Source organism: Enhydra lutris, unplaced genomic scaffold, assembly GCF_002288905.1.
Source record: "Enhydra lutris kenyoni isolate GAN:26980312 unplaced genomic scaffold, ASM228890v2 scaffoldscaffold52, whole genome shotgun sequence".
NCBI classification, from domain to species: domain Eukaryota; kingdom Metazoa; phylum Chordata; class Mammalia; order Carnivora; family Mustelidae; genus Enhydra; species Enhydra lutris.
In genome coordinates this window covers 937,214-960,741 of record NW_019154136.1, presented here as the reverse complement: position 1 = coordinate 960,741, position 23,528 = coordinate 937,214, and the positions used below count along the sequence as shown (strand labels likewise).

The following is a 23,528-nucleotide window of genomic DNA, read 5'->3' as shown; positions in this document are numbered from 1 at the left end:
TCAAGTTCCCTGACGCACCTGGTTCCAGGGTTCCCTGGCTCAGCTGGTGGAAACACGCTACTCTTGCTCTCTGGGGTGGTAAATTCAAGCCCCATGTTGGGTGTAGAGATTACTTAAAAATAAAATTTTAGGGGCGCCTGGGTGGCGCAGTGGGTTAAGCCTCTTGCCTTCAGCTCAGGTCATGGTCTCAGCGTCCCGGGATGGATCCCCGCTTTGAGCTCTCTGCTCAGCGGAGAGCTCTATTCCTCCTCTGTCTCTGCCTGCCTCTCTGCCTACTTGTGATCTCTCTGTGTCAAATGAAAAAATAAAATCTTAAAAATAAAATAAAATGAAATTTTAAAAGAAAAAATTAGTAAAGTTGGTCAAACATTACTAGTGTAACAAAAACAAACAAACGTGGGGTGGGGGGAGGTTCATAAGGGCTTCACCCACTGACTTTTTAAGAGTACTTGGAGGATGGCTGGTGCTGGGAGAGGACACAGTTTATTCAGCGGAAGGGAAGAACATACACAAACCACCGAACAAGAAAGGCTCTAACTGGAAAACAGAAGGGTTTGGAGTTGAGATGGAAGTTAGGAAAGTGGTGAAAATTTTGAATAACCAGTGTGAGTTACTAGAGTACCAACTTACAAAAGTGTCATTGAAGACCTAGGGGAGTTTAGAAACCATAGTGTGTAATGATGCCCAGCTATGATTTCATGAGCTATCTATAGGTAGATATATAAATATGGATATTTATGATAAAAGCAGTCTGTGGGCTGAGTAGAGGGAGGTGACTGAGGCAGTTGAGGGCCTGAGAGAATGTGAGATTGTGGTACTCCACTGGGAGTCTAGTCCACACAAGGAAGTCCACACAAGGAGAGCAGTGTAGAGCTGATAGGCTAGGAAGAAAAGAGACAGAACTAAAGACAAAGGCCTATGGGAATAAAGGAGCTGGCACGCTGTCACCAGCTGTGGTGTTGGCCCTGGAGACTTCAAAGGGGGAATAATTCCAGGAGATGATTCAGTTTAGGGTCTGATAGCTGAAACAGAGTCAAATGAGTGGGTCAATCACCACCAGGCCAGCGTGTGGGGACACTGAGGTCCTTGGAACTTGGAGGAGTCCAAGGAACCAAATCTTCAGTGAATGTGGAGGAGTGACCCCGGAGAGCTAATAGAAGACAGCAACAAGGATGGGTGGGGAGGGTTGTATGGCAAAAATTCAATGCATTTCAAAGCAAAGGGGAGTTTCTCCCCACCAAGGATGACACAGGAGTGTCATGAAAGAAGTAGGAAGGAACTGGGGACGGTGATGTCAACTTCAGGGAAAATACACAGAGGCTCCACCCAGCGGGAAGTATATGGAAGCCCCAGTCTTCATGAAGGCCAATAAGTAAATTTTTTGAAAAGGAGGAAACACTTTTGGGGCACCTGGGTGGCTCAGTCAGTTAAGCCTCTGCCTTCGGCTTATTCTATTCCTCTATGTAGCTAACAGATGAAAGATATTTTGTGACTACAAAGGGATTATTATGATGACTATTGTATTATTAATACAAAATGGAGAAAATATGAAGAGAAAAACAAACTTGATAACAGGATTCAGATGGACTGATTTGGGTGGGACAAGAATATTGTCATGAATAAATAAATGTTTATTCATGGCCCAAAACCAGCATAGCAACAAGGATCGAAAAGAGAAAGAGGAGAATACAAAGTCTGTCATTAAGTTGATTGCTCATACAATCTCTTATTTTGAAGACTTCTACCTTTCCCTGGGGAACAGAGCCTTTCTTGTGGTTTTGGGTACACCTGGAGATAAGGCAAAAGTAGAGCGGAATGGGCTGGGCCCTACCTCTGCACTGTATTTCTGCAGGTGAAGAAACTTGAAGGGCAGAAAGGACAGATAACAGGTCAAGGTTTTTCATCTATTAGATGGTGACGTTAGAACCTTCATTCCTCTAGGCCTCTGACTGAAATTCTGGGCTCAGTCCAACCATACCTGAAACAAATATCCCTTTTCAGTAGAGTGTTGACTACTTTCATGTTTTTACTGACATAAATCCCAAAAAACACTGGTCCTAAGATGTCTCCTGACTTTCAAAACTAAATCAATACCCAGACTCTAAAAACAGGTTGAAATGTCATTGATGCCACTGAATTGTACACTTAAAAATAGTTAAAATAGAGGGGCACCTGGGTGGCTCAGTCGGTTAAGCGTCCAACTCTTAGTTCACCTCAGGTCCTGATCTCAGGTTCAGAAATTCAAACCCCGTGCTGGGGTCCACGCTCAGCATGGAGCCTACTTAAAAAAAAAAAAAAAAAAAAAAAGTTAAAAGAGCAGATTTTATGTTAAATATATTTTACTACCATTTAAAAAATTAATAGTATAATATAAAAAATGTTGAATTCTACACTTTAAATATGTTAATTATATGGTATTTAAATCATAACTCAATAACGTTGTTTGACCCTAGGGTGCCTGGATGGCTCAGTCAGTTAAGCCTCTGTTTTCAGCCTCGATCATGATCCTGGGGTCCTGAGATGAGTTTCGAGTTGGGCACCCTGCTCAGCGGGGAGTCTGCTTCTCCCTCTCCCTCTGCCCTGCTCGTGCTCTCTCTCTCAAATAAATAAATAAAATCTTTTTTAAAAAGTTGTTTGGCCTTAGTAAGCCAAACTCCTGAACCTGAACTGTGAATATACCTCAGGATGGAAAACTGGAGAGCAGGAAATCAGAATCAGAATCTGTCATGATCTGTCCCCACATACTCCCCCAGGACACTGGAAATAGGTGGGAGGAGGAGGAATAATGGGTGTCTTTCGCCAACAGATTGCTCAAGACTGTGCTTATGAAATCTGTTCATGCACTCCCTGCTCTAGAGGGGTAGCTGTTCACTCGACCAGTTTGTTTTCTTTTTTTCATTTTCATGTTATTATGGAAAAAGTTAAAGGTATAGAGCAGCATACATAAAAGTATAAACACCAGCTTGCACACCTGTCAAACCATGACCAAGCTTGTTTCTTCTATATCCCTACCCATTTTCTACTCCGCTTCCTGTATTAGTTTGAGGCAAATGACAGACATCCTATCATTTCTCTGGGAAATATCTCAGTACAACTGTCTAAAAGAAAAGAACTCCTTTAAGTACACACAATACCATCGCCACAATTTAAAAATTAACCATCCCAACGTCTATGAACACATAAATGGATAAACAAAAGGCAGTGTATACAGGCAACAGAATATCATTCAGCCTTTTTTAAACGTAGCCTTTTAAATCAGAATTTTAGGAAAATTCTGACACATGCTACAACATAGATAAACATCAAGGACATCTGCTAAGTGAAATAAGCCAGTCACGAAAGCACAAGTATGGTAGGATTCCACTTATATGAGGTTCCTGGAGTAGTCACACTCAGAGACATAAAGTAAAATGGTGAGTCCCAGGGGCTGGTGGGAGGAGAGAATGGGGAGTTGTTTAATGGGTACAGTTTCAGTTTTGCAACTTGAAGAGTTCTGGAGATTGGTTACCACAATATGAATGTACTTAACACTACTGAACTGTACACTTAAAAATCGTTGCGATGTTAAATTTCATGGATGTGCTACCACAATAAAAATTTTAATTTAATAATTTCTTAATTTCATGAACTATCCTGCACTGAAATTTCCAGTTCTTATAAACGTCGTGCTTTCCCTCTCAATGTTTGTTTGAATTAGGATCCAAATAAAATCCACAGGTTGCCATGGATTATGGCTCTTAAATCATTTCTAATCTATAGATTCCCCTTCCCCTATCTTCCTTGCAATTTATTTGAAGAAACAAGGTCATTTGTCCTGTGGTTTCTCACGGCTTAGATTCTGCTACCCTCATCCCGTGGTGTCCTTTAACACTTTCCTTAGTCCTCTGTACTCCCCGTAAATTAGTTGTTGGACCTAGAGACCCTGGGCCAATTTTGACTGGGACTCAGGGGCTAAAGACGTCCTTTTCTGCGGCGACGGCCCAGCTGGACCTGAAAAGGCGAAGCTAAATCGGCAGCCAAGCTGCTTAGAGTGACAGAGACGCCGTTTACACGTCTGAGCCAGTCACCGGAGGAAAAAGGACCGGGCGGGACTACGCTGGGAAAACCCATTGTCTACTTGCCACGAACGTCATAAAGTCACTGAACTAAACGGCCAACGGGGCGGGGCCTCTTGCGGAAATGACGTACACGCGGCTGGCGCAGAGCGGCCATAGAGACGGGGAGACGGATAGAGAGGCTGCTCCAGTGTCGCACTTCCGGCCATCTCTCTGGGAGACGCGCATTGTGAAGTCGGGAGCCGGCCGTGTCAGTTAGGGTCTCCGGTGACCGGGACCGCGGTGGCGGCCCCGCGGGCGGGATGTTCCGGGGTTTGAGCAGTTGGTTTGGCTTGGAGCAGCCGGCGGCGGGTGGCCGGGAATCTGAGGGAGACGCTCCACCCCAGCAGTGCTCTGAAGTGGTGTCCGAGTGTGCGGACGGGGAGCTGCGTCAAGCGGGGAACCAGGAACTCCTTCACCAGGCGAAAGGCCTCGGCAGTGAGTCTCCTCCGGCCCTGGGGACCAGAGAGAAAGTGTGGGGGGGGTGAGGCGGGGGACGGTGCCCGCTCCCTTTTCTTGACGCCCGAGTGCGCGGACCCGACTGGTTGGGGGGTGTGGGTTGGGTGGAAGGGGAGGAAGTTTGTCACTCGGTCGTCTTGGGACGGGAGAGGTTGGTAAGGATCTGGGCAAGGCTGAAGCTTCATTCAGCAGTCAAATCCTGTGCCTGAAGTTCCTGGTGACAGGTCAGTCTTGACGAGGTGTGTCAACATTGGGAGCCAGGGCCTCCGTAAAACGGTGTGTCTCGACGTCTTTAGGTTTGACAAGGAATGTTTTTTGTTGAGTTCTCCAGCTTTCACCTCCACGCCCCCACCAGGATGGGGGACGTTGAGGAGCATAAGTTGGTTGGGAAAGTGCCCTTTTGTGCCCTTAGGGCAAAGTGAGTTGTCTGAAGTAAATCGTGGGAAGAGTTAGGGAAGGCCTCCCTCTCAGGCTGGTCTCCTTTGTCGGTGCAGTGGGAATTTTTTTTTTTTTTTAAGACAGGAAAGTAGCTGACCATTTTTGTCTGTGATGCAGGTTTTGCTACTAGATGTTTGATATCTCATTTAATCTGTTAAACCTCCCAGTGAGTTGGGAGAACAAGCCCAGAGTTACTGGCTCAAAGTTATACTGATAGTAAGTGGTAGACGTGCAATTTGAACCTAGGTCTGTCTAATTTGAAAGCCCATACTCTTTGTGAGCCACAGTCTAATTAGGGAGGAGAGTAAAAGTAGTAGGCTTGAAGAAGAAACACATAGCTCTGGTAATTCTGATTCTGGAGACCTTGGCGGGCTTAAATAATCAAAATGTCTTTGAGAGGGTGGGGCCTAAAGCAGATGGCACAACAAGTGACAGAACTGCAGTAAAGGTAGACACTAAATTAAGCAGCCACTTTTTTTTTTAAAGATGGTGCGCCTGGGTGGCTCAGTGGGTTAAGCCTCTGCCTTCGGCTCAGGTCATGATCTCAGGGTCCTGGGATCGAGTCCCGCATCGGGCTCTCTGCTCAGCAGGGAGCCTGCTTCCCCCCCCCTCTCTCTGCCTGCTTCTCTGCCTAATTGTGATCCCTCTCTGTCAAATAAATAAATAAAATCTTTAAAAAAAATTTTAAAAGAAAGGCTCTAACGTTCAAGAAGTTTGGGGAAAGGACAGGGAAAACAGACATAATCCCAAGACATGGCAGTACAGAATCTTGGCTCAAGGTCCCCAAACTCCAGAAGAGAATTAAAACTAAGTGCTGTGCAACAAAATCTCTAAAGAGGGAACAACTGTTTGATGTCCCTTTGTGTAGAGAATTGAGAAGAAATGAGCTTGCAATACTCAAAGGTATGTGAGATAAATTGGACTCGAGCAGAAAGGCTATGTTAGGTAGTTGAGAGGAAAAGCAGGGTATGGGCGTTTACTCCATTTCATAGAACATAGAGAACCATTTTTGTCTATCTTCAGGGGACTATCAAAAGTCACTTTTTTTTTTTTTTAAGTAACCTCTATGCCCAATGTGGGGCTTGAACTCACAACCCTGAGATCAAGAGTCACATGCTCTAATGACAGAGTCATCGGGCTCCCCAGAAATCAATTCTTAAAACAGCAAGGACTTTATTGTCAACTTGAAACCTCACATTTGTATTTACTTCTTTTTTTTTTTTTAAAGATTTTATTATTTATATATTTGCCAGAGAGAGAGAGAGAGAGAGTGCACATAAGCAAGGGGAACAGCAGGTGGAGGGAGAAGCAGGCTCCTTGGCAGGCTCCTTGCTGAGCAAGGAGCCTGTTGTAGGACTGGATCCCAGGATGCTGGGATCATGACCTGAGCTGAAGGCAGACGCTCAACGCCTAAGCCACCTAGGCATCCCTGTATTTACATATTTTTTTAAAAGATTTTATTTATTTGAGAAACAGCACGAGCAGGGGGAGGGAGAGGGGGAGAGAGAAGCAGACTCTCAGGTGAGCAGGGATCCTGTGTCACGGCTCTATCCCAGGACCCTGGGATCATGACCTGAGCCAAAGGCAGACGCTTAACTGACTAAGCCACTCAGGCGCCCCTAAAATAAATGTATTTTTGATATGGGTGTCTACTTTGGAGTCTAATGCTCCCATCCCGTGCTTTCCTTACCAGACTCTTGGTGTTTGGGTTAGATGGAGATATGCCCTCGCTTCCTTGCCCACAAACAAATTGTGAATGTAAAGTTTCCAAATAAGTGAGAGCTCTTTTGGTTCTGAAATTTATGTGATTTTAAAAAAGATGTAAAGGTTCTAGTTTATACATGAACCTTCAGAAAGATAAGAGAGATGATCAGATATTTTTCTACATACTGATCCTAAGCGGTAGGTTATCTTTATTTTTTTAAATTTTATTATTTTTTTAAGATTTTTATATATGTATTTGACACAGAGAGAAAAAACACAAGCAGCGGGGAGGGGCAGAGGGAGAGGGAGAAGCCAGCTCCCGGCTGAGCAGGGAGCCTGATGCGGGGCTCGATCCCAGGACCCCAGGATCAGGACCTGAGTGGAAGGCAGACACTTCACTGACTGAGCCACCCAGGCACCCTCTATGTTATCTAAAAAGACTCCTCTCTCCCTTTTTTTTTTTTTTAAAGATTGTATTTATTTATTTGAGAGACACAGAGAACAAGCGGTGGGGAGGGGCAGAAGGAGAGAGAGAGAGAAGCAGATTCCCTGCTGAGCAGAAGGTCCAGTTGGGTGGGGGCGCTTGATCCCAGGACCTCCAGGAGATTGTGACCTGTGCCAAAGGCAGAGGCTTAACTGACTGAGCCACCCAGATGCCCCCAAAAGACTCCCCTCTTAAAAACTGAAATTATGTGTGTCTGAGCCTGACTCCCACTACATAGATTGGTTTCTTTAGCCTTTTAAAATCTACATGGACTCTCCTGGGAGCCCAGTTTGTTTTGTAAACACTTGTTGAGTGCTTGCCTTCAAGGTTGGATCCTAAATATTTCTGGTTCCTGGTGATCTATTTGTAAATTTAGGCAACTCACCAGTTACAAATGGTGGACATCCAGGCCTAGATTCCACTCCCCCACCCAAAACCAAACCTTCCTATTCTTGGTCCTCCCTTCTGATAAACTCTAGCCTCCTAGGATTACCTGCTTCAGAAGGAGGGCAGTTTATAAGGGAACTCACTGAAGAGCTCCTCCCTACCTCCCTAAAGGGAGGCCTCATGTCCCAAAGTAACTTCTTATTCAGCACAAATTGGTTGCTTGGTTTTTGTTAAAGTCGACCAAATTGAAGCTTTATCTATGCTCTTCTTTTGAAAAAAACAAACCAACCAACCCATACCTCTGAGAGTGTTAAATACATGAGTCATTTGCACAGTTTAAATATGTGGAAGGATGGCCAAAAATGAGCTTTGGCTTCTTCAAAACTGTCCCGAAGACCAGTCCATGCCCAGAAATGGAGGAAGGGCTACATCCTCTTCTCCTTTGAAAAGTACTCTTAGTATGTGCCCTGGAACTATTAATTAGGCCATCCTCCTTCTGTAAGGAAAGTGCATTTCAAATTCTAGGTGCCTAACTTGCTTAGTTTGCAACTAAGAAGGCCCCAAAAGTTAGTGTGTATGTAGAAAAATACATGTGTGCTTCAGTACAGAAGAATATATGTGTTCTTCAATACAGGAGTAACATAACTAATTCAGTTCTGATGACAAATCCAGGTTTACCATGGGGGAAGGTAGTACAAATGGTCAGGAGCTTGGTTCCCAAAATTGGGGTTGTTTTGGCAGGGAGGATGGGGATAGGCATTGGCTAGGCAGTCAGCAGAGTCTGCCACTATCTTAATGGGCAGATCATTTATCCTTTGTGAGCCTTGGCTTACCTATCTGTAAACTGGGGAGATTATACCAGGATGATTGTGAGATTAAAATTACTATTTTCATTGTTAACAGTTTGCTCCCTCCTTCCATAAGGTTGTGTAGTCATACTCACCGAGAGCCATTTTACTTAGTCTTCCTTTTCTTCTTTGGTTGCTGCTTTAGTTCAGACCTCCTCTTTGTGCCTATGTTCCTGAAGTGGACATTGTACTCCTGTTATTTCCTGTTAACTCTTACCTTCGTCTCAATTTTTTCTAACCAATTAATGAAAACTGTCTTTAAGTTGGTGTCACCCAATATATTAATTTGCAAAATTAATAAACCACTTCTTCTCTTTATGAGCTTCTTACTTGAAAATCTCCTATCACACTTTCCCATACCCCACTCCCTCTAACTTCGGAATCTAGCCCACTCTCTAATTACTCTTGGGAGACCTTCTCCCTCCCTCCTCTGAGTGCCTCTGTTCAATGATTATTCTTGGTCCTCTTGTCTTTGAGCCTTTTATTGGCTTATTTGTTTAGAAATAAGGACATTCCTTGAGGACAAGAACTATACTTCCTCCAGTGTTCTCTGTGTTCATGTATTCCACTCTTGGGAATCATTAAAATCTAAGGATTGAGATTATTATGCTAAATACCAGTTTTAATTTTTTTAAGTTTATTTAAGTAATTTGTACGCCCAATGTGAGACTCAAACTCATGACCCCGAGATCCACAGTCACATGCTCTTCCAATTAGCCAGGCACCCCTAAAATACCAGTTTTTAAATGGCAGTTCTCCTTAGAATAAAAATGATGATTCTAATTAAAAATATTTTCCTGAGAAAATCTTAAAAGGAATCCTGCTCTTTTAGAACTTTGGTTTTCTTTGACTATCAGCAAAGAATATTTTTACAAAATAATCTGGCCGTCTACCACATTCATTGCACCACTTTGTAAATGGACTAATCATAACCAAAGGGAAATGAGGGACCTCCCTAAGACTCAGCACTTACTATGTTGCTCCCCATTCGTCCATCTAGCAAGTACTGTCACTCGTTGGGGATACAGTGGTGAATCAGACAACCTGGATCCCCGCTGCAGTGGGACTTAAGGTGGGCCTTCAGTCTAACTGAGAAGACAGAGTCGCCAAGTAATCAGTATAGTGTCATGAATGTTGTTGTTGGTCTGACAACACAGATGCTGAGGGAACACATCTCCGGAGCTCTTGCTCTAGTCAAGGAGCCAGGGAACATTGCCTGAAAAGTGCTATGTAAGCAGAAACCCACAGTATATGTAGAGTTAGCCAAATAAAGGAAGGGCAAGATAAGTGTTTCAAACCAAGGAATAACGTATCTTAGACGTCCTTGGAGATTCTCAAGAATTTCTTGGGGTCACGTGAGTGTAGAATAGGAGGGGGAAGAACGGCAAGAATGAAACCAGAGGCAAGTCATAGCCTGTAGTATAGTCACAATGGGTTGTTGACATCACTGACAGGTAGGTGCCACCAGACATAATGGGAGAAAGTAGACTGTTTATGGTAAGGGTGACAGAAAGTGCGAGAGAAAGTCCTTCAGATTGGCAGATAGTTCTGCTGCTCCCAGATAGCAGTACCAGTTGCCTGATTCTCTGGAGGAGATACCAGGCACCAGTGAGGATTTAATCCCAGGTTCCGAGCTCCCTTTGCCATTCTTCCCGGGGTTTGCCACCCTGCTGAGTGCTGTGAGAGTCCACCTGCCCGTCCCTCAGCAGGTGCAAGTAGCCGAGGCAAGACCTCCCTGACAGCGAGTGCTTCCCACTAGATGAGGCTGGAAGGCCAGTTGCCCAGGAGCAGCCGCCAGCAAGTCCGCTTCAGAACCTGCCTGAAGTTGCTTCGCGCAGCCTACATTGTATACAGTGTGGACTTCAAAACAGCACTTGCTGTGTACAGATCTTTATGTTACAACTGCGATAGAGCCTTGGTACTTGTCTTTTCAAGTCTTCAGGAAAATTAATTTTGTGCTTTTGCTTTGTTTTGTAAAGATGAAAGTTTGCGTGTTCCGGTTTTATTTTTATTTATTCATTTATTTTTAAAGATCTTATTTATTTATTTGACACAGAAAAAACATGAGCAGGGGGAGAAGCAGGTTTCCTGCTGAGTGGGGAACCTGATGCGGGCTCGATCCCAGGACTATGGGATCATGACCTGAAGGCGGACACTTGCTGACTGAGCCACCCAGACACCCCTATGTGTTCCAGTTTTAATCTTACTCCGCGTATTTGCTCATTATTATTAGTTAAGAGGGTGATTTATATTTATATTAGGACTTGCCAAGGTTTCTTTTTTTTTTTTTAAGATTTTATTTATTTATTTGACAGAGATCACAAGCAGGCAGAGAGGCAGACAGAGAGAGAGGAGGAAGCAGGCTCTCAGCAGAGCAGAGAGCCCGACGCGGGGCTCGATCCCAGGACCCTGAGATCATGACCTGAGCCGAAGGCAGAGGCCTAACCCACTGAGCCACCCAGGCGCCCCCCTGCTTTTTTTTTTGAAAGAAGGATTTCTATTTATTAAAAATTCCCCTAGATTTATTACGGGATAGTTTAATCTAGGGAAGGAAGGGCATGTTTTTCTTTCAAGAGGGAAGGAAAAAATAAAATAGGATATTTAGGGTCTAGAAAAGAAGGAAAGTGCAAGGAGCCTTGATCTTATTTGTGAAGTTGGAAGGGAGATTATCTACTGAGATAAATTAAAATGAGAAGCTGGAGAAAGGCAAGTCTGAAACAGCTTCTGTGGGAGAAGGGGTGAGAGTATGCTAGCGCTCTTTGAAAGGCCGTGTATGGATGGCTCGTCCACCCAGAAAGTGGAGTACTGTCAGTATTTGAAGTCCTACTTAGCAGGAATCATGCCCTATGGTTTAAGATTCCTGTGAGAGCTCTTTAAGGGAACAATCACAAATATAAAAACCATTGTACTTGAATGGAGCATAGACTGTCTTTTATTCTTTACAGACTATCTGTTTAGCTTTGCAACTGCTGCTACAAAAAAGATAACTGAATCAGTTGCTGAAACAGCACAGACAATAAAGAAATCAGTAGAAGAAGGAAAGATAGATGACATCATTGATAAGGTACATTTAAACATCTTTCGAAATTCATTAGCAGCTATTTATCCCTTTTTATGAACTTTATTAACCCAAGTAGGATATCATATTCTGATAAAAATATTAATTGTTTTGAGATTCTTGGGTGTTTTTTCTCCTTTGGTGTAAGAAGTAGCTATGATTTAAATAACCTTGGTTTTAATTTTAATATATTCTAAAATACACTGGTAATCTTGGGTAACACTAAACTTTTTATATTGTGAGTTTAATTTTAAACTGTAACTGTTTCCATATATTTATGTCTTTGCATCATTCGTCTAGGTGTTTAAAGTCCTAACCCATTAAGAATTGCACTTTTAAGACTTGAAGTAGGTTTGTTCATTTCCTGCAGTGGTAGGATGCAGGCCCAGGGAATTTCATTTACGTTGGTAATTATTTGAGCTAAGGAGGTCATCAATTAAACTTTAGCTAGCTTGTTATTGTAGTATTTGTTGGAATGAGATTAGACTTGGCTTTTATTGCTTTTTTTGGACTAAAGCAAAAATTCAGTTTTTAACCCAGTTTATCTTTGCATTTGAAAAGGTAATCTATCATAAAAAGAGTTATATACTTAAAATTCAGAAATGTTGAATTTCTGTTTGTTGGGGAAAGGGGAAGTACTACTTTTTAAAATCATTTTATTTGAAGAAAATAAACTATCTCCTGACTTTCCAAATCTTAAATGTAATTCTTATCTAATAATAAAGTTCTCAAAGTAACTTGCCTCTTTATATATTTTTTAACAGACAATTATAGGAGATTTTCAGAAGGAACAGAAAAAATTTGTTGAGGAACAGCATACCAAAAAGTCAGGTATGATACTGGTTTTTTGTATACAACATACTTACCTGTGAGCACTTACTAGTGTACCAGACACCACACTAAAGGCTCTGACAATAGAAAAATGTGTAAGTAACAGCCCCATCCTTCAGGCAGCAGAAAGACTAGTTGGGGAGATAAGCTCATAAACCTTTGGGCTTTAAAGGAAGGAAGGATATTGTTCCCTGTGCCTGGGATGGAGGGTGAGACCAGCGGGTGATGGCCCGTCTGGGGAGCTGGCTGTGAAAGAGAGTGAGCTTTCATTTCTCGGTTTAGAACATGTCCAGCACAGTATGTGATGTACACATAATAGGCACTTAGCAAAAGTTGGCTGTCTTCCCATTCTTTTCAGGAGGAAAAAATGAAAAAGCTTTCCAGCAGAGTGATAGAGGGCTAGGAAAAGTCACGTGGTGTTGTGGGAAGTTACTTAATACATTTCTTTCTCTCTCTTTTTTAGAGATTTTATTTATTTATTTGAAAGAGAGAGAGAGCAGGAGGAGAGGGAGAGGGACAAGCAGACCCCCCGCTGAGCAGGAAGCCTGATGTGGGAATCGATCCCGGGACCCTGAGATCAGGACCTGAGCCGAAGTCAGACACTTAACCAACTGAGCCACCCAGGCGCCCCTCAATACATTTCTTTACTGACAAGTGCTCATTTATTTTTTATTTTTTTAAGATTTTTTTTTTATTTATTTATTTGACAGAGATCACAAGTAGGCAGAGAGGCAGGGAGAGGGAGAGAGAGGAGGAAGCAGGCTCCCCGCTGAGCAGAGAGCCGACGCGGGGCTCGATCCCAGGACTCTGGGACCATGACCCGAGCCGAAGGCAGAGGCTTTAACCCACTGAGCCACCCAGGCGCCCCACAAGTGCTCATTTAAATGTTTGATAGTTATCGGGTCTCAATGTCTACTTTTGCTGTTCGGATATCACTCAAACACAAAACTGGCCTCGTGTCTTTGAATTTGGCAAAGGGATAAAATAATTCAATCAGTTTGTACAGTGCCACAAATTCAAAAAGAGCTAATTAGTCATGTGGTGAATCAGGCATGGTCATGCCTAGGTAAACTCAAAGTGTAAAGCAGATCTTTGGAACAAATAATCTATACAAATTAGCATACCCTCGTGATTCGTGGGAAGCAGTGCAAGTGATCCCAGCTTAGAGACTTGGCGTAGGAGCTGGTTAGAGCCTCTGAGATAGAACTTTGAGGGAGTAGGGTGAAAACTTTCAGTTTTGAGGAGCCCATTAGAGCCCAGGTGAGAGGATCATGTACAGAGGCAGGGAAGGGAATGCAGTGGCATATCAGGAAAATGCCCTTGCTCAGTTGCACCAGTCACATTTCAAGGGCCCAACAGCCACATGGGACCTAGTGGCTTCTCTATTGGACTGTGCAAACCTAGAACATTTCCATCATTGCAGAAAGTTCTTTCGGTCAGCATTGCTCTAAATTAACTGAATGGGGTCCAGCAGTGGCAGTTGATTCCTGTTTGAAGCATGGAGAATTCCATCTACCAGTAGAGATTGTTAGTCATGTAAAAACCATGAGAGTGTGACCTCAGTGAAAAGTGTGTCAAGCATGAAGAGAGCTGAGCAGAGACCTAGTGTTGAGGGGAAGGAAAGGAGGAACAGGAGAAATTAACAGTTCCTGAGTACATGCTAAGTGGGGGGTACTTTATATATACAATACCTTCTTTATTAAAAGGAAGGATTAGCAAGGTTAAGTAATTTGCTGAAGGTTATTCAGCTGATAAGTGATGAAACAAATCTGCCATTTTTTAAAAAGATTATTTATTTATTTACTTGACAGAGAGATCACAAGTAGGTCAGAGAGGCAGGCAGAGATGGGGGGAAGCAGGCTCCCCGGTGAGCAGATATTTCCCCATGGGGGGCTTGATCCCAGGACCCCGAGATCATGACCCGAGCCGAAGGCAGAGGCTTAACCCACTGAGCCACCCAGGCGCCCCTCCCCCTTCCTTTTTAAAATAAACCATTCCTCAGTTGGACTTTGTCTGATATTTCCTCACCATTAGATTTAGATTATGCATTCTCGGCCAGAATACTACGTAGATGATGTTGTGTCCCCCTCAGCACATCACATCCAGAAGCCTACAGCGGCCCTCTCTTTCTCATTGGTCATGATGACTTGAGTCACCTGGTCAAGGTGTTGCCCAATTTCTCTGTATAATTTAAGTAATTTTTTTTTTTTACCGAATGCATACATGCTTTAGTCATACATCACATCTGGGAATTATAATGAATGTTCATGTTTGGAACTTGTTAGTAAATTGCTAAAATGATGATATGGAAACTCTCATTCTTTCAAACCACAGATTGCATTGTAACCCTCGTAAACTCGTTTTTCTCTTTCCTTTGTTATTGAAAACCTTTAGAAGCAGCAGTGCCCCCATGGGTTGATAGTAATGATGAAGAAACAATTCAACAACAAATCCTGGCCTTATCAGCTGTAAGTATCTATGATTCCCTGTATAGAAATACTTTTTTCCTATCATGATTTTATCCTTAGAATGGTTTTCTTCTATACAATTTTTAAAATGTTTTGAGCTGTTAGGACTGTACACATCAACTTTCACTGTTTTTCCCCCCTAAGTCTCCCCCCCCACCCCCAGTTTTAACCTGCTTCTCCTTAAGTTCTTTTTTCTTAATGGTAAAGTATAATCTATTACACAAAATAATTCTTTAAGTCTTAGGATTATTTAATGTTATTAAGATAATCTTTGAGATATGGTATCATATAAAGTTTCTGGGTAGCATTCTAGTTCATCTGAATGAAAAAATTATAGTCTAAATTTTCTCTTTAACTGTTAAATATATTTGAAACAAGTTGAAAAAAAATATTTTCTGTGCTGGCCCACAAAAATTTCTCTTGAGACTTCAGAGGGAACAGTGATACCAGTTAACAATTGTACAGCACCTGACAGTTTCAGAAAGAACTTTCTTTCGCATTATCTGCTTTGAGCTTTACTGCACGTCTGTGAGGTAGATAGGGGCTTTTATCGCCATGTACAGGCGTGAGGATGTGACTCCCAAATATGACCCTCACTACTTAACATGTGTCTCCATAGGCTGTGCATTCTTAGCAGGCAGAAGCTGACTTTGATCTCTGTTCTCAGCACCCAGCAGCCTGCCTGGCATAGGACTCAGCAAATGGGGCTTTTACCATATCAGTGATTTTCAGGCTTTGTTTTTAATCCACTCTTTTTCTTTTTTAGCCAAAGTTATAAATGGACCTTTAGTCTAGGAAACAGACAAAGAACTGGCTTTACTTCCCGTCCATTGCCCTCCCGCAGGACATTTTAAGGTTTTTTCCTTTCCATTAGTAAAACTTACAAAGGCCTGAGCATCCATTATGAGTTCAGTGTGAACCCCATGTATTTTGTTTACTGTATTATGGCCAGACTTGATGCTGACCTCACATGATGCTTTTCTCCAGAAGCAAATTAGGACAGTGAGGCTGTCATTTGAGGGTAAACATCAGATACTCACCAGTCAAGCCCCCATAGCTCCTCTGTCCCCCAGACCTGTTCCTGTCCTTATCTTCTCCATCGCAAAATAAGATTCCGGTTATCCACCAGTTTTCTCTAGTCGCCAGCCTAGGAGTCTGCCTGCAGTCATACCTCCCCGCAGCTGCCCCCCTGCCCAACCCAGGGCTTGCCCACATCCTGACAGTACTATGTTCAAAATATACCTCTACTCCACTTTTCCACTGCCACCACCGTGGTCCTGATGCTATCATCTCCCTTCGTGTCCCTCTCCTGCCTAGAGACTTCTGATGGCATCTCATCTCCTGTAGGCTAAGATCTGAACTACCTCCACTGGCTTCTAAGCCCTTGGCTTTCCACACCTCTCCTCCCTTGTGCCCCACTGCTCTGCCTCCCAGCACTCCAGCCACTGTCTTTCTGGTGTACAAGCAAACCGAGCTCTGTCCTGCTTTAGTGCCTTGTGATTGCTGTCCCCTCTTCCTGGAACCCCACCCTACACCATTCCATACGATCTTATCTCAAATGTCACCTCCTCCCTTGCCATCCTTTCAGCCCTCCACCAGTTGCCCCTTCTTGTAGCCTTAGCAATCTAAGCCTTTGTCTGTCTCATCCCACGCACCCCCCACCCCTGACAACTGGAATAGAAACGCTGTGACGGCAGGGACTCCATCTGTGCTGTGCCCTGCTGAGCAGGTGACACAGTGCCTGGCGCACAGCAGGTGCCAGATGGTCAACGGCTGAATGGGTGAGGCACACACACGCCTACAAGAGAGCATCCCCGATTTTAGCAGGGCGCAGAGGCTTTGAACGATCTTCAGTACATCCTTTATAGTGGCTGCTGAATTTGGTAAGGGATAGACTAAATTGCTGTGATAGAGAAGTCCAAAAATGTGGAAGGTTAGAGAAGCTGTGACTTTGTCTCCCTCCCTCTTTCTCCCTCACGTAAGAGTCCAGAGATAGATGGTCCATGTAGGGGTGCTTTGCCCCCAAAGTCATCTACAGACCTGTGTTTCCTGTCTGAATCCTTTCCTGTGCCAGCCTCTAGGGCGTTGTCTGCCTTCTGTATGGGGAAGGCAGCTCCCGTGACCATGGTTGCATTCTAGCCTATGGGATTTGGGAAAGAGGTGGGTGGGCATGCCAGACTGATTGAAAGATGAGACTCAGAAATTGTACCTCTCACTCAGGCCTACATCCCTTTGGCAGCCTAGATGCATGGTCGCTCCTAGATGCCAGGGAGCCTGGGAAATCCGGTCTCTGGCTGGGTGGCCACATGCCCATTTAGAGCTCAAGAGTTGCGATCCTAAAAGGAAGGAAGGAAGGAAGGAAGGGATACTGGGACATAATTAGCAATCTCTGCCAGAGTCGCCTTACATTCTCTGACTTGCCAAGCACTCGTAGGGACAATTCAGTCCCTACAGCAGAGTAACCCTTTAAACTCCTTATGTTGGGGCAACCCTTAGGGCATAATGCTATCATTAGATAGTTGTGAGAGCTCAGTTCAGCAAACTGTTTTTAGAACTTCCTCTGGGCCAGCCTTGTCCTAGGACTGGACGTAGATGAGCTGTGCCCTCCAAGAGCCTGAAGGGCTTACTGGACAGCTGCTGGATGAGTACACACAGCGTCACTCCCTGTGATGAACACCGTCATGCAGGATGGTAGCGAAGCACCGAGGAGAGGGGCAGCTCGCTGGTTTTGGAGAGGGGAGGGCATGATCTCGGGGAAGCTTCCCAGAACTGATGACATTGGAGCTGTTACTGAGTCTTGGGAGGAGGGTGTGTGGATATTTGGGGGATGCAGGGCAGGGCTGGAGGTTCAGATAGGGGGTGTCGTGAGCATGTGGGGATGACTGGACTGCAGGATGCAGGTGTAGGAAGCCAGATCTTGAAGACCTTTTTATACCTTTCTCATAAGTTTGGGTTTCATCTTAAAGGCAACAAAGGAGTCATTGAAGGATTTTAGTAGTAGGTAAAACACATGTTTTTCTTGGGCAGGGTAGAAAGTGGGTTGCCCTGGGTAAGGAAAATGGGAGACAGCTGTCCCTTCGGCGGCCACTATAGAGACCCGGGTGAAACGTGATGGGGCCACTTCAGGCTTTGCAGTTTTTAGCCTGGAAAGTCAAATAACTAAAATTCATTTAGGTTCAGATTTGTTCTTGCTTTATTAATGTAGGAATTCTCAAAAACCAAAAATACTGTTAAAATCTAACACAGGCAAGGTGAGATGAAACTGACCGGTGCTGTTAGTAAGATTTAGTTCCTAAGATTTAAGTAGCCAGTTTTCTGAGATTATTCTGCACTGAAACAAACGTATTCATATGATTTTAAACTCTAATTTCAAACTAATTGCACGACTGAATTTCCTGGCCTCCCATGAGGCTCTCTTCAGTTGAGACTGTTAAATATGTGACAGGATCTGCCGTTCTCCACTCTCAATAGATAAGTTAATGACACTTCAGTGGACGTTGTGGCTGGAATCTTGAGGAGAATTCAGTATCTGTCAAATCAGGGACGCATTGTTTCATATTAATTGCATCCTATGGTTTCCCCCATGTTTTTCCCCTTTTCCTTAAAGGACAAGAGGAATTTCCTTCGTGACCCTCCAGCTGGAGTGCAGTTTCATTTTGACTTTGACCAGATGTATCCCGTTGCCCTGGTCATGCTTCAAGAGGACGAGCTGTTGAGCAGGATGAGATTCGCCCTTGTTCCTAAACTGTAAGCAGTGTGTTCCCGAGCCAGAGCGGGGCTGTGCGCACTGTCAGGGCAAAGTTGTGGAATGGTTTCCTGCTCTCCCTCCATGAGAACAGGCTCTGCTGCCCTTCAGCTCGCTTGCTCATGCTCTGCAGTCTGTCTGTCTCTCTCTCACACATACACACACACACACACACACACACACACACGGCCATAGAATCAAAACTGAGAGAAGACCTAATAGGAAACGTTGGGTGTAGATAAGATGTGCTCTTCTATCCCCAGTCCCAGAAAGAAGCTAGAACAGTTTCCTACAGAAACAACCAAAGTGCCCGGGTCTTCTAAATAGGATTAAGGTTTCCAAGGCCCACCAGGACCTGGCCCACTGCCCTTTTCCATTCAGGCTCTGTTCTCTAGCAACAGTGTTCTTGTTCTCTTTCCCACCCGAGGTTTTTCCTCTGCCCAAAGGCCTTCTTCTCCTCCGAAAGTCCCTACTTGTCCTTTGAGCTCCAGTGCAAGCGTACTGTCTTCAGGGATACAACCCTGACGGGTATCAGCAACCCCCACCCCCGACAAAGGATCACCTTCCCTTCCCCTCTGCCACCAAGGGCTCTTACCTTTTTTTAAATTCCATTTCCTTGTTTTGAATCTGCTGCACTTTTAGTCTGTAGTCTTTATTAATCTGTGAGTGTTTCTTTTTTATAACATTCTATTTTTATTATTTTAATTTTTTAAAATATTTTATTTATTAATTTATTTAGAGAGTACAAGTGGGGGCAGGGCAGAGTGAGTGGAGGAGAGAGAGACTCCCAAGCGTACTCCGTGCTGAGCAGGGAGCCCTACATGGGGCTCGATCCTATGACCCTGAGATCACAACCCAAGCCAAAATCAAAGCTCAGCTGCTCAACTGACTGAGCCACCCAGGAGCCCCAGCTCTCAGATGGGTGCAGTATCTTCATGTCCTTTGAGAATGTGAAATAGAGTTTTCTTGAAATACTCTTTGGTCTCAATGCTTTTCTCTGTGTCTGTCTTGGGCTCTGTCTTTCATGTTGCAGGTTTTCCTCAAGCTTCCTTATCTGAAGGCGCCTCTCTGAGGGAGCGCTGGGAGCTGTGTGTTCCCACTGGCCTTGTGCACAGGGCGGCTCGTAGCTGAGGGCTGGGTGGCTTCCCCGAGAGGACTCCACTTCCTGCCTCCCTCTCAGCTGTGCCAGCTGTCCGAGTGTGGAGCGGCTTGGCTCACAGTTGCCGGTCACTGTCTGCTGCGTGGGAACACAGTCCCTGGCTGGAAGGGGCAGCACGGGAGTCACAGCCAGCTGGCCGCTCCTGTGGGGCCTTGCCACCGTTCCCCCTCTCTTGAGCCCAGCCGGCACCAGCCTTCAGAGGTGCCTGGTGCCTCCTGTCCCCCGGGGCCTTTCTGAGCAGACGCCTGGTAGACAGACCCCTTCTCGCTGCTGTCCCTCCTGCGTGCAGTCGCTGCCGCGCTCGCTGGTCTGCGGAGCACATTACTCTTTGCCCTTCACCTTTCCAGCTTCCATTGTGGTCTTCTTGCCAGTTCTCTTGGTCATGTGGATTTTGTCTACTTAATGCCTTTTCTATTATTTTAGAAGTGTTTTCAGAGGGAGCACAAATAAATACATGTTCATTGTGCTATGTTTAGCTGGCCAGACAGGGTTTTGGGCTTTTTTGTTTTGTTTCGTTTTTAAGATTTTATTTATTTGTCAGAGAGAGAGAAAGGGAGAGCAGCAGGGAGAGGGAGGAGCAGGCTCCGCAGTGAGCAGAGAGCCCGATGCGGGACTCGATCTGAGGACTCCGAGATCATGACCTGAGCCGAAGGCAGACCCTCAACCAACTGAGCCACCCAGGTGCCCCCAAACAGGGTTTTTTTTTGTTTGTTTGTTTGTTTTTAAAGATTTTATATATTTGGCAGGCAGAGATCACAAGTAGGCAGAGAGGCAGGCAGAGAGAGAGGAGGAAGCAGGCTCCCTGCTGAGCAGAGAGCCCGATGCGGGGCTCGATCCCAGGACCCTGGGATCATGACCTGAGCCAAAGGCAGAGGCTTTAACCCACTGAGCCACCCAGGCGCCCCCCAAACAGGGGTTTTAACAAATATGTGCTAGCTCTTTGGTTCCCATGGAAGGAAAGGTCTTCTCTGTGTGAGAGAAGAACAAGTGTTCTTGCAGACTTGGAATAGCGGTTGTATCGAACCTTTTACTTACGTTTACTTTGTAGTGACTTACGTTTACTTTGTAGTGAAACTCTTCATAATTATCAGCATGTTCGTGGTGAATTTTTATGGCCTTCCCCTCCCCTCCTAAAAAGAAGAGTATGGGGGCGCCTGGGTGGTTCATTTGGTTAAGTGACTGCCTTCGGCTCAGGTTGTGATCCTGGAGTCCCAGAATCGAGTCCCACATCGGGCTCCCTACTTGACAGAGAGTCTGCTTCTCCCACTGACCTCTCTCTATCTCTCAAATAAATAAATAAAATCTTTTTTTAAAAAAAGAAGAAGAGTATGTGTTATATGGCTAAAATCTCATTACAAATCTAATTCTTAGATTGTGTCTAAAGTAGCTTTTTTTTTTTAAGATTTTATTTATTTATTTGACAGAGATCACAAGTAGGCAGAGAGAGAGGAAGAGAAGCAGGCTCCCTGCTGAGCAGAGAGCCTGATGCAGGGCCTGATCCCAGGACCCTGGAATCATGACCCGAGCCGAAGGCAGAGGCTTTAACCCACTGAGCCATCCAGGGGCCCCACAAGTAGCTGTTTTAGGGGCACCTGCCTGCCATCACTTTTGATCTCGGAGTCATGAGTTCGAGCCTCACATTGGGTGTAGAGATTACTTTAAAATAAATAAATAGGGGCACCTGGGTGGCTCAGTGGGTTAAGCCTCTGCCTTTGGCTTAGGTCATGATCTCAGGGTGCTGGGATCGAGCCCCACATTGGGCTCTCTGCTCAGCAGGGAGCCTGCTTCCCCCTCCCTCCGCCTGCCTCTCTGCCTACTTGTGATCTCTCTCTCTGTCAAATAAATAAAATATTTAAAAATAAATAAATAAATAAAGTAGCTATTTTTAGTGAAGGAGATTAAAAAAAAAATCATCTGATCTATTCTTTACTGTTATGCTCACAAAACCCTGAGAACTGGCTTTTGAACAGTTCCTGTATATATGTCTGTTGGACACTCAGATCAGAATTTAAGGTTATACCTATTCTGAATAACTGCCTCCTTCTGAGAGAAGAGTAGCAAAACTCTGGGGTTCAGGTGGGCATTGCATCTAAAGGCTCCATTAACTTGAAGACCATATGAATCACCGTGGGCCACATGGCGGGTTCTCTGCCAGTGCTCTCGGGACTATCCAGAGGCCTGGGCACTCTGGGGCGTGTGGCCCAGAGTACTCGTGGCAGGCACGTAGCTAGCTCTGATTCCATAGGTTTGCTTGTTGAGAATTCTGGACTCCCTCTTACTGCTGAGAGTAATTTTTAGAGTTTTTAAGATTTGGAGAATTGGTGTTTGGCAAACAATATTTCTAGTTTGTTGCTTGTCAGGTAAATTGTCTACTGAGTAATATAATTCCAGTTTCCTGTTGTTAATTCTGCTAGGGATGATTTTAGAAATTAGGGTTACCATTTTTTATAAGTCTTTATCTGTTAGAAATGCTTACTGAAGTATTCGTGGATGAAAGGATGTGGCATTGTCTTAAAAATATTCCATCCTATACCCAGAGAAAGGTAGGTGGGGAGAGGGGCATAGATAAAACATGATTGGCAAAATACTGGTGATTGTCGGCTAGGTCTCGGGTACATGGGGCTTCTTTGTTGTAGTTGCTCCACTTTTGTTTTCGTTGAAACTTCCATAATAAAACAAATGAGCCATCATCACACACAAATCTAGGGCTTCTGGACTTTTCCTTCCTGGCATGCAGAAGTGCAACTTTGATCATTTCAGACAGTTTTTGTAAACAGAAGCCGTCATTAGCCAGGAACAATTTAGAAAATAAATCAAAAAAAAGAAAAAAGAAATCAAAACAAACACTTACTCTATATTTCAGAATACCTTCTAGTGCATTAACACTTCCCAGCAACACCAGTGCTGGCATGAGCCAGGGCTCTTGCATCATAAACACCCTCTGAGGCCTTCACTTGGCCGACAGTAGAGAAATCCCAAGTCTTTTCCAGCCTTGGACTGACCTATGCCCACTGTCTGGGAAGAGGGTGTTTACAGCATTCTAATGCCTTAAGAGTCCTTGAAAACATGAGTGGTAAGATAGACATTTGGGAGTGGCATGGTTTTCTTTGTCATAGGACTCCTCAGAATCTTTTTTTCCTTTTTTAAGATTTTATTTATTAGAGAGAGAGCATGCATGAGCAGGGGAGAGGGGCTGAGGAAGAGGAAGAAGCAGATTCCCCTTGGAGCCGGGAGCCCAGTGACCTCGATCCCAGGACCCTGGAACTATGACCTGAGCCAAAGGCAGGTGCTTAGCTGACTGCGACACCCAGGCGCCCCCCTCAGAATCTTTATATGTCATTCGCATTGTGACTCTGTCCAGAGTGTAACAGTATTTCTCTAATGTGCCTCGGTGAGCACATCCTCTCACATCAAGAGGGAGAGACTCTGGGAAAGGAAACAGCCCAGATGTTTGTCTCTATTAAGAGAGCAGACATTGCCCACGATCTGCTGTAGATTGGTGGTACACCTGTTTCATTTTGGATATTTCATAAAGCTCAGAATTAAGTGACTTTGAAGACATTCAGGCAGCTCACTACCTCATGGAAAGCTAAGCTCACTTCTCTCTAACTGTGACGTTAACAGTCTAAGATTCTTGAACTTATCCAAGTAAAGAGCCCCAGTTCCCCCCACCCCACCCCCACCCCGGGTATCTTCATCTCTGTGCCCCCTCACGATCCAGGTGCTTAACCTCCAAAAGTGGGTTCTCCGAAGTGAATATAAAGTGTTGTCTAATTGGGCGCCTGGGTGGCTCAGTGCATTAAGCTGCTGCCTTCGGCTCAGGTCATGATCTCAGGGTCCTGGGATCGAGTCC

General features: G+C 44.5%; 1 protein-coding gene across 2 annotated transcripts in view; it reads left to right on the top strand.

Annotated features, from left to right (window-relative positions):
• Positions 1–4,272: 4,272 nt before the first annotated feature.
• Positions 4,273–23,528, top strand: part of LOC111157185 (synapse associated protein 1) — a 33,125-nt gene continuing 13,869 nt past the window's right edge. For both annotated transcript variants that reach the window (XM_022518467.1, XM_022518466.1), the window contains exons 1-5: positions 4,273–4,532; positions 11,360–11,478; positions 12,237–12,303; positions 14,698–14,771; positions 18,379–18,518. In XM_022518467.1, the coding sequence (XP_022374175.1) occupies positions 4,358–4,532; positions 11,360–11,478; positions 12,237–12,303; positions 14,698–14,771; positions 18,379–18,518 (575 nt within the window). In that variant the 5' untranslated portion in view covers positions 4,273–4,357. The remainder of the gene's footprint in view (positions 4,533–11,359; positions 11,479–12,236; positions 12,304–14,697; positions 14,772–18,378; positions 18,519–23,528) is intronic.